The sequence below is a fragment of the Oncorhynchus kisutch genome, linkage group LG8 (assembly GCF_002021735.2).
Source record: "Oncorhynchus kisutch isolate 150728-3 linkage group LG8, Okis_V2, whole genome shotgun sequence".
NCBI classification, from domain to species: domain Eukaryota; kingdom Metazoa; phylum Chordata; class Actinopteri; order Salmoniformes; family Salmonidae; genus Oncorhynchus; species Oncorhynchus kisutch.
Genome location: NC_034181.2, coordinates 13,825,211 through 13,841,383, shown reverse-complemented (window position 1 = coordinate 13,841,383; position 16,173 = coordinate 13,825,211). Strand labels below are relative to the sequence as shown.

At 46.0% G+C, this 16,173-nt stretch overlaps 1 protein-coding gene across 11 annotated transcripts in view; it reads right to left on the bottom strand.

Annotated features, from left to right (window-relative positions):
• LOC109894950 (potassium channel subfamily T member 1) overlaps positions 1–16,173 on the bottom strand; it is a 143,356-nt gene that overhangs the window by 28,367 nt on the left and 98,816 nt on the right. For all 11 annotated transcript variants that reach the window (XM_031829693.1, XM_031829700.1, XM_031829701.1 and 8 more), the window contains 6 exons: positions 11,782–11,918; positions 10,388–10,451; positions 9,931–10,039; positions 9,142–9,250; positions 8,084–8,233; positions 7,522–7,757 (listed from right to left, as the gene is read on the bottom strand). In XM_031829693.1, coding sequence (XP_031685553.1) covers positions 7,522–7,757; positions 8,084–8,233; positions 9,142–9,250; positions 9,931–10,039; positions 10,388–10,451; positions 11,782–11,918 — 805 coding nt within the window. The remainder of the gene's footprint in view (positions 1–7,521; positions 7,758–8,083; positions 8,234–9,141; positions 9,251–9,930; positions 10,040–10,387; positions 10,452–11,781; positions 11,919–16,173) is intronic.

Sequence of the window (16,173 nt, the reverse complement as noted above, 5' to 3'; positions counted from 1 at the left end):
AAAGTTAGCAAATATATAGCAGTCACAAGTGAAGAATCGCTCCTCGCCCCCATTCTCTCACGCCCTTGCAACACTAGGCTCACTCCTCTGATTTTCCCTCCCTCCGTCTGATCTTTATAAGACTCTGACATCCCTCCCTCCCTCCCTCCCTCCCTCCCTCCCTCCCTCCCTCCCTCCCTCCCTCCCTCCCTCCCTCCCTCCCTCCCTCCAAGACTCTGCCAACCCTTCCTCCCTCCCTTTTATAAGACTCGGCCATTCCTCCCCCCTCCCTCCCTCCCTTCCTCCCTGATCTTTATAAGACTCTGACATCCCTCCCTCCCTCCCTCCCTCCCTCCCTCCCTCCCTCCCTCCCTCCCTCCCTTCCTCCCTGATCTTTATAAGACTCGGCCATTCCTCCTCACTCCCTCCCTCCCTTCCTCCCTGATCTTTATAAGACTCGGCCATTCCTCCTCACTCCCTCCCTCCCTTCCTCCCTGATCTTTATAAGACTCGGCCATTCCTCCTCACTCCCTCCCTCCCTTCCTCCCTGATCTTTATAAGACTCGGCCATTCCTCCTCACTCCCTCCCTCCCTTCCTCCCTGATCTTTATAAGACTCGGCCATTCCTCCTCACTCCCTCCCTCCCTTCCTCCCTGATCTTTATAAGACTCTGCCATTCCTCCTCACTCCCTCCCTTCCTCCCTGATCTTTATAAGACTCGGCCATTCCTCCTCACTCCCTCCCTCCCTTCCTCCCTGATCTTTATAAGACTCGGCCATTCCTCCTCACTCCCTCCCTTCCTCCCTGATCTTTATAAGACTCGGCCATTCCTCCTCACTCCCTCCCTCCGTCCCTTCCTCCCTGATCTTTATAAGACTCGGCCATTCCTCCTCACTCCCTCCCTCCCTCCCTTACTCCCTGACTTTTATAAGACTCGACCACTCCTCCTCACTCCCTCCCTCCCCTCCCTTCCTCCCTCCCTTTTATAAGACTCTGCCATTCCTCCTCCCTCCCTCCCTTCCTCCCTGACTTTTATAAGACTCGACCACTCCTCCTCACTCCCTCCCTCCCGTCCTCCCTGATCTTTATAAGACTCGGCCATTCCTCCTCACTCCCTCCCTTCCTCCCTGATCTTTATAAGACTCGGCCATTCCTCCTCACTCCCTCCCTTCCTCCCTGATCTTTATAAGACTCGGCCATTCCTCCTCACTCCCTCCCTTCCTCCCTGATCTTTATAAGACTCGGCCATTCCTCCTCACTCCCTCCCTTCCTCCCTGATCTTTATAAGACTCGGCCATTCCTCCTCACTCCCTCCCTCCCTTCCTCCCTGATCTTTATAAGACTCGGCCATTCCTCCTCACTCCCTCCCTCCCTTCCTCCCTGATCTTTATAAGACTCGGCCATTCCTCCTCACTCCCTCCCTCCCTTCCTCCCTGATCTTTATAAGACTCGGCCATTCCTCCTCACTCCCTCCCTTCCTCCCTGATCTTTATAAGACTCGGCCATTCCTCCTCACTCCCTCCCTCCCTTCCTCCCTGATCTTTATAAGACTCGGCCATTCCTCCTCACTCCCTCCCTTCCTCCCTGATCTTTATAAGACTCGGCCATTCCTCCTCACTCCCTCCCTCCCTCCCTTCCTCCCTGATCTTTATAAGACTCAGCCATTCCTCCTCACTCCCTCCCTCCCTCCCTCCTCCCTGACTTTTATAAGACTCGACCACTCCTCCTCACTCCCTCCCTCACTCCCTTCCTCCCTCCCTTTTATAAGACTCTGCCATTCCTCCTCCCTCCCTCCCTTCCTCCCTGACTTTTATAAGACTCGACCACTCCTCCTCACTCCCTCCCTCCCGTCCTCCCTGATCTTTATAAGACTCGGCCATTCCTCCTCACTCCCTCCCTTCCTCCCTGATCTTTATAAGACTCAGCCATTCCTCCTCACTCCCTCCCTCCCTTCCTCCCTGATCTTTATAAGACTCGGCCATTCCTCCTCACTCCCTCCCTCCCTTCCTCCCTGATCTTTATAAGACTCGGCCATTCCTCCTCACTCCCTCCCTCCCTTCCTCCCTGATCTTTATAAGACTCGGCCATTCCTCCTCACTCCCTCCCTTCCTCCCTGATCTTTATAAGACTCGGCCATTCCTCCTCACTCCCTCCCTCCCTTCCTGATCTTTATAAGACTCGGCCATTCCTCCTCACTCCCTCCCTTCCTCCCTGATCTTTATAAGACTCGGCCATTCCTCCTCACTCCCTCCCTTCCTCCCTGATCTTTATAAGACTCGGCCATTCCTCCTCACTCCCTCCCTCCCTTCCTCCCTGATCTTTATAAGACTCGGCCATTCCTCCTCACTCCCTCCCTCCCTTCCTCCCTGATCTTTATAAGACTCGGCCATTCCTCCTCACTCCCTCCCTCCCTCCCTTCCTCCCTGACTTTTATAAGACTCGACCACTCCTCCTCACTCCCTCCCTCCCTTCCTCCCTCCCTTTTATAAGACTCTGCCATTCATCATGCTTGTTAACATTAGAAGCCTCCTCCCTAAGTTTGTTCTATTCACTGCTTTAGCACACTCTGCCAACCCGGATGTTCTAGCTGTGTCTGAATCCTGGCTTAGGAAGACCACCAAAAACTCAGACATTTTAATTCCAAACTACAACATTTTCAGACAAGATAGAACTGCCAAAGGGGGCGGTGTTGCAATCTACTGCAAAGATAGCCTGCAGAGTTCTGTCCTACTATCCAGGTCTGTACCCAAACAATTTGAACTTCTACTTTTAAAAATCCACCTCTCTAAAAACAAGTCTCTCACCGTTGCCGCCTGCTATAGACCACCCTCTGCCCCCAGCTGTGCTCTGGACACCATATGTGAACTGATTGCCCCCCATCTATCTTCAGAGTTCGTGCTGCTAGGCGACCTAAACTGGAACATGCTTAACACCCCAGCCATCCTACAATCTAAACTTGATGCCCTCAATCTCACACAAATTATCAATGAACCTACCAGGTACCTCCCCAAAACCTTAAACACGGGCACCCTCATAGATATCATCCTAACCAACTTCCCCTCTAAATACACCTCTGCTGTCTTCAACCAAGATCTCAGCGATCACTGCCTCATTGCCTGCATCCGTAATGGGTCAGCGGTCAAACGACCGCCACTCATCACTGTAAAACGCTCCCTGAAACACTTCTGCGAGCAGGCCTTTCTAATCGACCTGGCCGGGGTATCCTGGAAGGATATTGATCTCATCCCGTCAGTAGAGGATGCCTGGATATTTTTTTTAAATGCCTTCCTAACCATCCTAAATAAACATGCCCCATTCAAGAAATTTAGAACCAGGAACAGATATAGCCCTTGGTTCTCCCCAGACCTGACTGCCCTTAACCAACACAAAAACATCCTATGGCGTTCTGCATTAGCATCGAACAGCCCCCGTGATATGCAGCTGTTCAGGGAAGCTAGAAATCATTATACACAGGCAGTTAGAAAAGCCAAGGCTAGCTTTTTCAAGCAGAAATTTGCTTCCTGCAACACTAACTCAAAAAAGTTCTGGGACACTGTAAAGTCCATGGAGAATAAGAACACCTCCTCCCAGCTGCCCACTGCACTGAAGATAGGAAACACTGTCACCACTGATAAATCCACCATAATTGAGAATTTCAATAAGCATTTTTCTACGGCTGGCCATGCTTTCCACCTGGCTACTCCTACCCCGGACAACAGCACTGCACCCCCAACAGCAACTCGCCCAAGCCTTCCCCATTTCTCCTTCTCCCAAATCCATTCAGCTGATGTTCTGAAAGAGCTGCAAAATCTGGACCCCTACAAATCAGCCGGGCTAGACAATCTGGACCCTTTCTTTCTAAAATTATCTGCCGAAATTGTTGCCACCCCTATTACTAGCCTGTTCAACCTCTCTTTCGTGTCATCTGAGATTCCCAAAGATTGGAAAGCAGCTGCGGTCATCCCCCTCTTCAAAGGGGGGGACACTCTTGACCCAAACTGCTACAGACCTATATCTATCCTACCGTGCCTTTCTAAGGTCTTCGAAAGCCAAGTCAACAAACAGATTACCGACCATTTCGAATCTCACCATACCTTCTCTGCTATGCAATCTGGTTTCAGAGCTGGTCATGGGTGCACCTCAGCCACGCTCAAGGTCCTAAACGATATCTTAACCGCCATCGATAAGAAACATTACTGTGCAGCCGTATTCATTGATCTGGCCAAGGCTTTCGACTTTGTCAATCACCACATACTCATCGGCAGACTCGACAGCCTTGGTTTCTCAAATGATTGCCTCGCCTGGTTCACCAACTACTTCTCTGATAGAGTTCAGTGTGTCAAATCGGAGGGTCTGCTGTCCGGACCTCTGGCAGTCTCTATGGGGGTGCCACAGGGTTCAATTCTTGGACCGACTCTCTTCTCTGTATACATCAATGAGGTCGCTCTTGCTGCTGGTGAGTCCCTGATCCACCTCTACGCAGACGACACCATTCTGTATACTTCCGGCCCTTCTCTGGACACTGTGTTAACAACCCTCCAGGCAAGCTTCAATGCCATACAACTCTCCTTCCGTGGCCTCCAATTGCTCTTGAATGCAAGTAAAACTAAATGCATGCTCTTCAACCGATCGCTGCCTGCACCTACCCGCCTGTCCAACATCACTACTCTGGACGGCTCTGACTTAGAATACGTGGACAACTACAAATACTTAGGTGTCTGGTTAGATTGTAAACTCTCCTTCCAGACCCATATCAAACATCTCCAATCCAAAGTTAAATCTAGAATTGGCTTCCTATTTCGCAACAAAGCATCCTTCACTCATGCTGCCAAACATACCCTTGTAAAACTGACCATCCTACCAATCCTCGACTTTGGCGATGTCATTTACAAAATAGCCTCCAATACCCTACTCAACAAATTGGATGCAGTCTATCACAGTGCAATCCGTTTTATCACCAAAGCCCCATATACTACCCACCATTGCGACCTGTACGTTCTCGTTGGCTGGCCCTCGCTTCATACTCGTCGCCAAACCCACTGGCTCCATGTCATCTACAAGACCCTGCTAGGTAAAGTCCCCCCTTATCTCAGCTCGCTGGTCACCATAGCATCTCCCACCTGTAGCACACGCTCCAGCAGGTATATCTCTCTAGTCACCCCCAAAACCAATTCTTTCTTTGGCCGCCTCTCCTTCCAGTTCTCTGCTGCCAATGACTGGAACGAACTACAAAAATCTCTGAAACTGGAAACACTTATCTCCCTCACTAGCTTTAAGCACCAACTGTCAGAGCAGCTCACAGATTACTGCACCTGTACATAGCCCACCTATAATTTAGCCCAAACAACTACCTCTTTCCCAACTGTATTTAATTTTAATTTATTTATTTATTTTGCTCCTTTGCACCCCATTATTTTTTTATTTCTACTTTGCACATTCTTCCATTGCAAAACTACCATTCCAGTATTTTACTTGCTATATTGTATTTACTTTGCCATCTTGGCCTTTTTTGCCTTTACCTCCCTTCTCACCTCATTTGCTCACATTGTATATAGACTTGTTTATACTGCATTATTGACTGTATGTTTGTTTTTACTCCATGTGTAACTCTGTGTCGTTTTATCTGTCGAACTGCTTTGCTTTATCTTGGCCAGGTCGCAATTGTAAATGAGAACTTGTTCTCAACTTGCCTACCTGGTTAAATAAAGGTGTTCTCAACTTGCCTACCTGGTTAAATAAAGGTGTTCTCAACTAGCCTACCTGGTTAAATAAAGGTGTTCTCAACTAGCCTACCTGGTTAAATAAAGGTGTTCTCAACTAGCCTACCTGGTTAAATAAAGGTGTTCTCAACTAGCCTACCTGGTTAAATAAAGGTGTTCTCAACTAGCCTACCTGGTTAAATAAAGGTGTTCTCAACTAGCCTACCTGGTTAAATAAAGGTGTTCTCAACTAGCCTACCTGGTTAAATAAAGGTGTTCTCAACTGGCCTACCTGGTTAAATAAAGGTGTTCTCAACTAGCCTACCTGGTTAAATAAAGGTGTTCTCAACTAGCCCACCTGGTTAAATAAAGGTGTTCTCAACTAGCCTACCTGGTTAAATAAAGGTAAAATAAAAAATAAATAAAATAAATAAAAATCCTCACTCCCTCCCTCCCTTCCTCCCTGACTTTTATAAGACTCGACCACTCCTCCTCACTCCCTCCCTCCCGTCCTCCCTGATCTTTATAAGACTCGACCACTCCTCCTCACTCCCTCCCTCCCTTCCTCCCTGACTTTTATAAGACTCGACCACTCCTCCTCACTCCCTCCCTCCCTTCCTCCCTGACTTTTATAAGACTCGACCACTCCTCCTCACTCCCTCCCTCCCGTCCTCCCTGATCTTTATAAGACTCGACCACTCCTCCTCACTCCCTCCCTCCCGTCCTCCCTGACTTTTATAAGACTCGACCACTCCTCCTCACTCCCTCCCTCCCGTCCTCCCTGATCTTTATAAGACTCGACCACTCCTCCTCACTCCCTCCCTCCCTTCCTCCCTGACTTTTATAAGACTCGACCACTCCTCCTCACTCCCTCCCTCCCTTCCTCCCTGACTTTTATAAGACTCGACCACTCCTCCTCACTCCCTCCCTCCCGTCCTCCCTGATCTTTATAAGACTCGACCACTCCTCCTCACTCCCTCCCTCCCGTCCTCCCTGATCTTTATAAGACTCGACCATTCCTCCTCACTCCCTCCCTTCCTCCCTCCCTCCCTCCCTCCCTCCCTCCCTCCCTCCCTCCCTCCCTCCCTCCCTCCCTCCCTCCCTGATCTTTATAAGATTCGGCCATTCTTCATCACTCCCTCCCTCCCTTCCTCCCTGATCTTTATAAGACTCGGCCATTCCTCCTCACTCCCTCCCTCCCTGATCTTTATAAGACTCGGCCATTCTTCATCACTCCCTCCCTCCCTGATCTTTATAAGACTCGGCCATTCCTCCTCACTCCCTCCCTCCCTCCCTTCCTCCCTGATCTTTATAAGACTCGGCCATTCTTCATCACTCCCTACTCGACTCTCATTCTGCATTAGGCTCACCAGTGTTGGGGAAGCAACTCTGAAAATATAGTTTACCAAGCTACCAATTACTTTACACTGGGATAAGTTAAGCTACACTAAAGCTACCCTTAAGAAAAATTATAAAAAATGTCATAGACTACAAATTGCAAGAACAGATCACTCTGTAGTCCGATGTCAACATAATGTATGATTTAGCCTAAAAGTGAGAATTAGGTAGCCCCGATTCCCCCAAAAAGTTGTGTGTATTTCAAATAGTTAGCTACACCACTACATGGCAAAACAAGTTATTAATTACTGAACAAAACACAACAAAGATTAGAATTTAGATCAACTACAACCAAGCTAGTGCAAAATGTACTGTAATTAAATTACTAGTTGTTACATTACATGTAGTTCATTACCTCCCAACACTGAGGCGCACCCATCCCTCCTCCCTCTCACCTGCTCCCCTTTACTAAGCTATCCCTCCCTCCCTTCCCTTCGTTCCTCACCCATACTGGCGATGATGCTGTGTACAGGCAGCCTGGAGGGGGCATCGTACAGCCCGGCCACCGGCAGGCCCTTGTTGTCCTTCTCCTCCTGTTTAAAGATGAAGGCGCTGTTCTCCTCCTTGGTGATGTTGATGTAGTAGCAGGTGTCTGGGGCAGCCATGATGTGGCGAGGACCAGGGTTCAGCAGGATGCTCTTGTTGTCCTCCCTCTTCACCCCGATCAGACACACACCATACCTGAGGGTAGATGAAGAACAGCCATCTGGTATGCTGTGCTTAGTGTAATCCAGTGGTGCACAACTCTGGTTCTAAAGGGCTTCTGGCTACAGGCTATGCCGGTTTGCCTTGGTTTGACAGAGAGTGATTAACCTTGAAGCCATGACCCAAGAGACAAATACCCAGGGAGCCTATCTAATCGAAACCCAAGAATATGCCACATATTTACAGATGTATCAATCAAGTCCCAGGGTAAACGGACACTAAGACTGCTGTCCTCAAGGTTTGCAGAGTGTCAGAGAACAGCAAGAAGGTCTTATACAAGCCAAGGCAGGAAGTCTACTCACTTCTTGTGTGCGTGGAAGGAGGCATATGTGAAACTCTTCCCATCATACTCCCCAAAGAACTTGCTGTCACAGAGGCGGATATGGTAGACCTCGTTCCCCGAGCACCGTCCGTACGTCCTCTGCCACTGTTCTGGAGACAGCTGGCCTTCCCTGTAGTCAAAAACAGAAGAAGTGGAGAAAACTCATTGTGGCCTTATGTCCCAATGGGGAGGAATATGACTGATGTGAGATGTGATAGATCTCATGCTCTCACTCTCTCTCTCTCTCTCTCTCACACTCTCTCTCTCACTCTCTCTCTCTCACTCTGTCTCTTCTCTTTCTCTCTACCTTTTAACCTTTTAATCAATCTGATGACTTCAGAGAAAACTCATTTATTGGAGTTTTCTTTTCCCAAAGACCTGTCACCATTTATGAAATAGCCTTTCTAATTATTTCCATAAAGAGGATAAGAATGGATTCTCTGCTACGTCAAGCTGTTGATATTATAACGATGCTGAAAAGATTTTATCATCTTGGCTTGGTGTTGATGGCAGCGCGCTGTGAGATTGATGAGTGTGGAGGCCCAAGGTAAAGTTTATGGCAACGCAGTAGATTTCAGGGAGGAGTCATTAATTAGGTACATGCTTTAGACTAATGACAAATGTGCCTGTTGTTGTTGTCGTAGCAACTTGTTTACAAAGGAGGACACCTCATTCACAGGAGGTAGTGGCACCTTAATTGGGGAGGATGGGCTTGTGGTAATTGCTGGAGAGGTATGAGTGGCATGGTATCAAATATATCAAACACATGGTTTCTATGTGTTTGATGGTATTCCATTGGCTCTGTTCCAGCCATTATTATGAGCCGTCCTCCCCTCAGCAGACTCCACTGACCTCAATGTATAGGTTACTGTTTCACAAAACAAAACCTGCAACGATCTCTGTATAATAAGGCATTTTATTTGTAGAACGCTTTCTCACAAACCCAAAGATTGAGGTTTATGGGTTCAATAGTGATACCTCATTGTGGAGTTTTCAGTAGGAGGAGAGAATCATCAGTGTTTTAATGGGTGTACTCACTGTCCTCTGGAAGTGTGCACCAGGAGTGTGACCAGTGTGGATGTGGCTGGACACACACAGTTCAGGGCCAGCATGGCGAACTTGAATTCCTCCTCACAGACTACGTGATCTAACAAATAAAACAGAATACTGCAAGTCAGAGCAAATAGGTGATGTAACAACTTTGTTTTGAAAGGAATGCACCGGACAGAGATAGAGAGAGGGAGCTGGGGATGGGGGGGGACTGAGGGGAGGGAGCAAAACACAGAGTTGGAGAAAGAGAGTAAAAAAGGGAGAGAGGGACAGGGAGACTGAGAGAGAGAGGGACAGGGAGTCTGAGAGAAAGAGAGAGAGGGGCAGGGAGAGTGAGAGAAAGAGAGGGACAGGGAGACTGATAGAAAGAGAGAGACAGGGAGACTGATAGAAAGAGAGAGAGGGACAGGGAGACTGAGAGAGAGGGACAGGGAGACTGATAGAAAGAGAGAGAGGGACAGGGAGACAGAGAGAGAGAGGGACAGGGAGACTGATAGAAAGAGAGAGAGGGACAGGGAGACTGAGAGAGAGAGAGGGACAGGGAGACTGAGAGAGAGGGACAGGGAGACTGATAGAAAGAGAGAGAGGGACAGGGAGACAGAGAGAGAGAGAGGGACAGGGAGACTGATAGAAAGAGACAGAGGGACAGGGAGACTGAGAGAGAGCAAGGGACAGGAAGACTTATAGAAAGAGACAGAGGGACAGGGAGACTGAGAGAGAGAGGGACAGGGAGACTGATAGAAAGAGACAGAGACAAAAAGAGCAAGGAAAGCTCACCAGCAAACTTCACATGGAATTTGTTCTCTGGTTTGAGGATCTGGACATACAGGGGGCAGTTTGGGGCAAAGTCCTTCACAGCCCAGGCTCTGAGGATGGTCTGGTGGTCCTGCAGGACAAAACAACATTCATTTCCATCTGCTACTTCTAACACTTTCACCCTCACTCAACCGGAAATGGAATTCTTATTTTATGAGTCCTTTTATGAGGCCAGCTGGACTGTTATGTGCATACAATATGAGATTATAAATCCAATACTTATTTTTCATTTCTGTCCATTTTGTAAAATCAGCTGAGTGGAAAAGTAAAATAGTTCTTAAGCCACAGGTCCAATACGCACAATCTCACTGAGTTAGAGTGGAAATATTCAGTTCATTGCAATCACAACTCAATTAATGTATTGAGTAAGGATTGCAATGCGCTAATTATGAAGTCATGAGCCTGATAATAAACTTACAGCCGCAGTGCGGTCCACCTCATTCCTACTGCTCAGGATAAAACAGGCTTCTGCATCATCCATCCTGTAGGAAACAAACTGGTTTAACAGAAACACACACACACACACACACACACACACCAGGGCCAGGGAAGCTTCAGACAGGTAATATTAGTGAGAACTGTCCGAGAGAAAAGCTAAGAGGCTAAATCTGCATACCTGTTGTAATGTTCACCGTATTGTCACACTGTATTACTGTCATGGTTTTCATCAGAGTATTTTCATGTGACAACGGCAGAGTGGATGGGTGAGCTGCTGGGTGAATTTATGACTGTTATCACTGAACGACCATGCAGTCCTGTGCTGCAGTGGACAGAGTAAATGTCATGCCATCCCAGTTTCCTCTCATGGGGACAAGCAGCATTACCACAATTCAACCATCCATCACCACCCCTTAACATCCACCCTACGACTACAATAAAATCCGAGCAGCTGCATATATCAATGGCTTCCTGTATTGTGTTCCTGACAGGGCAACTTCTGCCACTGCCAACACTGACAACATGGTTTGATGTGATCGATCTCAGCTATGATTTGTGTTGATGCATATGAACTTGGCTGTTGTGATGAGAGTGAGCCGTACGGAGAAATCCCATTACACTGATATACTAGGAGAGGACAGCCAACTGAATTAACACCTTTGACTGACCTTTCCTGACTTTACCACTCTCTTATCTGTCAGCAGCACAAGGTGCACAAACTCACTCACAGACTCTAGATTCATATCTGAGATCAGAAAGCCTATCAACCAGTAGCTGAACTGTGAGGACTCAACAACAGGCTCATTAGAGGTTTAATCTGATCTGCAATTACCAACTCAGGCCTCTGTGACCTCAACTGATGGTGTTATGATCTTCAACAGGCTCATTAGAGGTTTAATCTGATCTGCAATTACCAACTCAGGCCTCTGTGACCTCAACTGATGGTGTTATGATCTTCAACAGGCTCATTAGAGGTTTAATCTGATCTGCAATTACCAACTCAGGCCTCTGTGACCTCAACTGATGGTGTTATGAACTTCTCTGATACCCCTTGCTTCCCTTTACACTCTTAGAAAAAAATCTGCTTTTTAGAACATGAACCTTTTTGGTTCCAGGTTGTCGTAGGGTTCTACATGGAACACAAAATAGTTATACCTGGAACCACAAAGGGTTCTAACTGGAACCAAAAAATGTTCTCCTATGGGGACAGCCGAAGAACCGTTTTGGAACCCTCTTTTTGCAAATAAAAATGTTATAGAATGGAGCTGTCAAAGAGATATTTCTTTCTATGTATTCCACAACGTTCCCCTGCGGAACACTGCCCTTCTCTCCCATTGAGACTCTTTAGGCCCAGTGGGCTGGTGGGTCACTCACTTGGCCCTCATGAGGTCTGTGTCTTTGAGCGCTGAGCCCTGCAGATAGATGACCCTCTGGGACCACAGGGGGATCTGGAGGACACGACGCACCTGGGTGTCCATCTCTGTAGGGCACAGGATCACCACATAGTAGTCCTGCAAGGTAGATACCTGTTAGATACCTAACATCAGGAGAGCAGGGTAGATACCTGTTATATACCTAACATCAGGAGAGCAGGGTAGATACCAGTTATATACCTAACATCAGGAGAGCAGGGTAGATACCTGTTATATACCTAACATCAGGAGAGCAGGTTAGATACCTGTTAGATACCTAACATTAGGAGAGCAGGGTAGATACCAGTTAGATACCTAAAATCAGGAGAGCAGGGTAGATACCTGTTAGATACCTAACATTAGGAGAGCAGGGTAGATACCAGTTAGATACCTAAAATCAGGAGAGCAGGGTAGATACCTGTTAGATACCTAAAATCAGGAGAGCAGGGTAGATACCTGTTAGATACCTAACATTAGGAGAGCAGGGTAGATACCAGTTAGATACCTAACATCTACACTGAAGGTTTGCATATTTTATTATATTTTGCCAGCTAAATGCACATTGTGTTAGGAACCAGAGTTGATTGTCTAAATGACTTGTGCGCTAAATAAAACATCAATATTGAGGTCTGTCCTTTAGCGCTATTCCTGTAGAGACCTACCAAATCACATAGCTCTATTCCTGTAGAGACCTACCAAATCACATAGCTCTATTCCTGTAAAGACCTACCAAATAACATAGCTCTATTCCTGTAGAGACCTACCAAATCACATAGCTCTATTCCTGTAGAGACCTACCAAATAACATAGCTCTATCCCTGTATCTACCCTGCTCTCCTGATGTTAGGTATCTACCTACCAAATAACATAGCCCTGAACAAGGGCTCTATTCCTGTAGAGACCTACCAAATAACATAGCCCTGAACAAGGGCTCTATTCCTGTAGAGACCTACCAAATAACATAGCTCTATTCCTGTAGAGACCTACCAAATAACATAGCCCTGAACAAGGGTGTCACGCTCTGACCATAGTTCTTTTGTGTTTTCCTTGTTTTAGTGTTGGTCAGGACGTGAGCTGGGTGGGCATTCTATGTTGTGTGTGTGGTTTGTCTATTTCTATGTTTGGCCTGATATGGTTCTCAATCAGAGGCAGGTGTTAGTCATTGTCTCTGATTGGGAACCATATTTAGGTAGCCTGTTTTGTGTTGGGATTTGTGGGTGGTTGTTTCCTGTCTGTGTTTTCTGCACCAGTTAGGACTGTTTCGTTTTTTCACGTTTATTGTTTTGTATTCTGTTCATGTTGAGTTACCTTATTAAAATAACATGAACTCTAACCACGCTGCGTTTTGGTCTGCCTCTCCTTCCCAGGAAGAAAGCCGTTACAAAGGGCTCTATTCCTGTAGAGACCAACCAAATAACATAGCTCTATTCCTGTAGAGACCTACCAAATAACATAGCTCTATTCCTGTAGAGACCTACCAAATAACATAGCTCTATTCATGTAGAGACCTACCAAATAACATAGCTCTATTCCTGTAGAGACCTACCAAATAACATAGCTCTATTCCTGTAGAGACCTACCAAATAACATAGCTCTATTCCTGTAGAGACCTACCAAATAACATAGCTCTATTCCCGTAGAGACCTACCAAATAACATAGCTCTATTCCTGTAAAGACCTACCAATATCATAGTTCTATTCCTGTAGAGACCTACCAAATAACATAGCTCTATTCCTGTAGAGACCTACCAATATCATAGCTCTATTCCTGTAGAGACCTACCAATATAATAGCCTTCCTCTATTCCTGTAGAGACCTACCAAATCACATAGCTCTATTCCTGTAAAGACCTACCAAATAACATAGCTCTATTCCTGTAGAGACCTACCAAATAACATAGCTCTATTCCTGTAGAGACCTACCAAATAACATAGCTCTATTCCTGTAGAGACCTACAAAATAACATAGCCCTGAACAAGGGCTCTATTCCTGTAGAGACCTACCAAATAACATAGCCCTGAACAAGGGCTCTATTCATGTAGAGACCTACCAAATAACATAGCTCTATTCCTGTAGAGACCTACCAAATAACATAGCTCTATTCCTGTAGAGACCTACCAAATAACATAGCTCTATTCCTGTAGAGACCTACCAAATAACATAGCTCTATTCCTGTAGAGACCTACAAAATAACATAGCCCTGAACAAGGGCTCTATTCCTGTAGAGACCTACCAAATAACATAGCCCTGAACAAGGGCTCTATTCATGTAGAGACCTACCAAATAACATAGCTCTATTCCTGTAGAGACCTACCAAATAACATAGCTCTATTCCTGTAGAGACCTACCAAATAACATAGCTCTATTCCTGTAGAGACCTACCAAATAACATAGCTCTATTCCTGTAGAGACCTACAAAATAACATAGCCCTGAACAAGGGCTCTATTCCTGTAGAGACCTACCAAATAACATAGCCCTGAGCAAGGGCTCTATTCCTGTAGAGACCTACCAAATAACATAGCCCTGAACAAGGGCTCTATTCCTGTAGAGACCTACCAAATAACATAGCTCTATTCCTGTAGAGACCTACCAAATAACATAGCCCTGAACAAGGGCTCTATTCCTGTAGAGACCTACCAAATAACATAGCCCTGAACAAGGGCTCTATTCCTGTAGAGACCTACCAAATAACATAGCCCTGAACAAGGGCTCTATTCCTGTAGAGACCTACCAAATAACATAGCCCTGAACAAGGGCTCTATTCCTGTAGAGACCTACCAAATAACATAGCTCTATTCCTGTAGAGACCTACCAAATAACATAGCTCTATTCCTGTAGAGACCTACCAAATAACATAGCCCTGAACAAGGGCTCTATTCCTGTAGAGACCTACCAAATAACATAGCTCTATTCCTGTAGAGACCTACCAAATAACATAGCCCTGAACAAGGGCTCTATTCCTGTAGAGACCTACCAAATAACATAGCCCTGAACAAGGGCTCTATTCATGTAGAGACCTACCAAATAACATAGCTCTATTCCTGTAGAGACCTACCAAATAACATAGCTCTATTCCTGTAGAGACCTACCAAATAACATAGCCCTGAACAAGGGCTCTATTCCTGTAGAGACCTACCAAATAACATAGCCCTGAACAAGGGCTCTATTCCTGTAGAGACCTACCAAATAACATAGCTCTATTCCTGTAGAGACCTACCAAATAACATAGCCCTGAACAAGGGTGTCACGCTCTGACCATAGTTCTTTTGTGTTTTCCTTGTTTTAGTGTTGGTCAGGACGTGAGCTGGGTGGGCATTCTATGTTGTGTGTGTGGTTTGTCTATTTCTATGTTTGGCCTGATATGGTTCCCAATCAGAGGCAGGTGTTAGTCATTGTCTCTGATTGGGAACCATATTTAGGTAGCCTGTTTTGTGTTGGGATTTGTGGGTGGTTGTTTCCTGTCTGTGTTTTCTGCACCAGTTAGGACTGTTTCGTTTTTTCACGTTTATTGTTTTGTATTCTGTTCATGTTGAGTTACCTTATTAAAATAACATGAACTCTAACCACGCTGCGTTTTGGTCTGCCTCTCCTTCCCAGGAAGAAAGCCGTTACAAAGGGCTCTATTCCTGTAGAGACCTACCAAATAACATAGCTCTATTCCTGTAGAGACCTACCAAATAACATAGCTCTATTCCTGTAGAGACCTACCAATATCATAGCTCTATTCCTGTAGAGACCTACCAAATAACATAGCTCTATTCATGTAGAGACCTACCAAATAACATAGCTCTATTCCTGTAGAGACCTACCAAATAACATAGCTCTATTCCTGTAGAGACCTACCAAATAACATAGCTCTATTCCTGTAGAGACCTACCAAATAACATAGCTCTATTCCTGTAGAGACCTACCAAATAACATAGCTCTATTCCTGTAAAGACCTACCAATATCATAGTTCTATTCCTGTAGAGACCTACCAAATAACATAGCTCTATTCCTGTAGAGACCTACCAATATCATAGCTCTATTCCTGTAGAGACCTACCAATATCATAGTCTTCCTCTATTACTGTAGAGACCTACCAATATAATAGCCTTCCTCTATTCCTGTAGAGACCTACCAATATCATAGTCTTCCTCTATTACTGTAGAGACCTACCAATATAATAGCCTTCCTCTATTCCTGTAGAGACCTACCAATATCATAGTCTTCCTCTATTCCTGTAGAGACCTACCAATATCATAGTTCTATTCCTGTAGAGACCTACCAAATAACATAGCTCTATTCCTGTAGAGACCTACCAATATCATAGTCTTCCTCTATTACTGTAGAGACCTACCAATATAATAGCC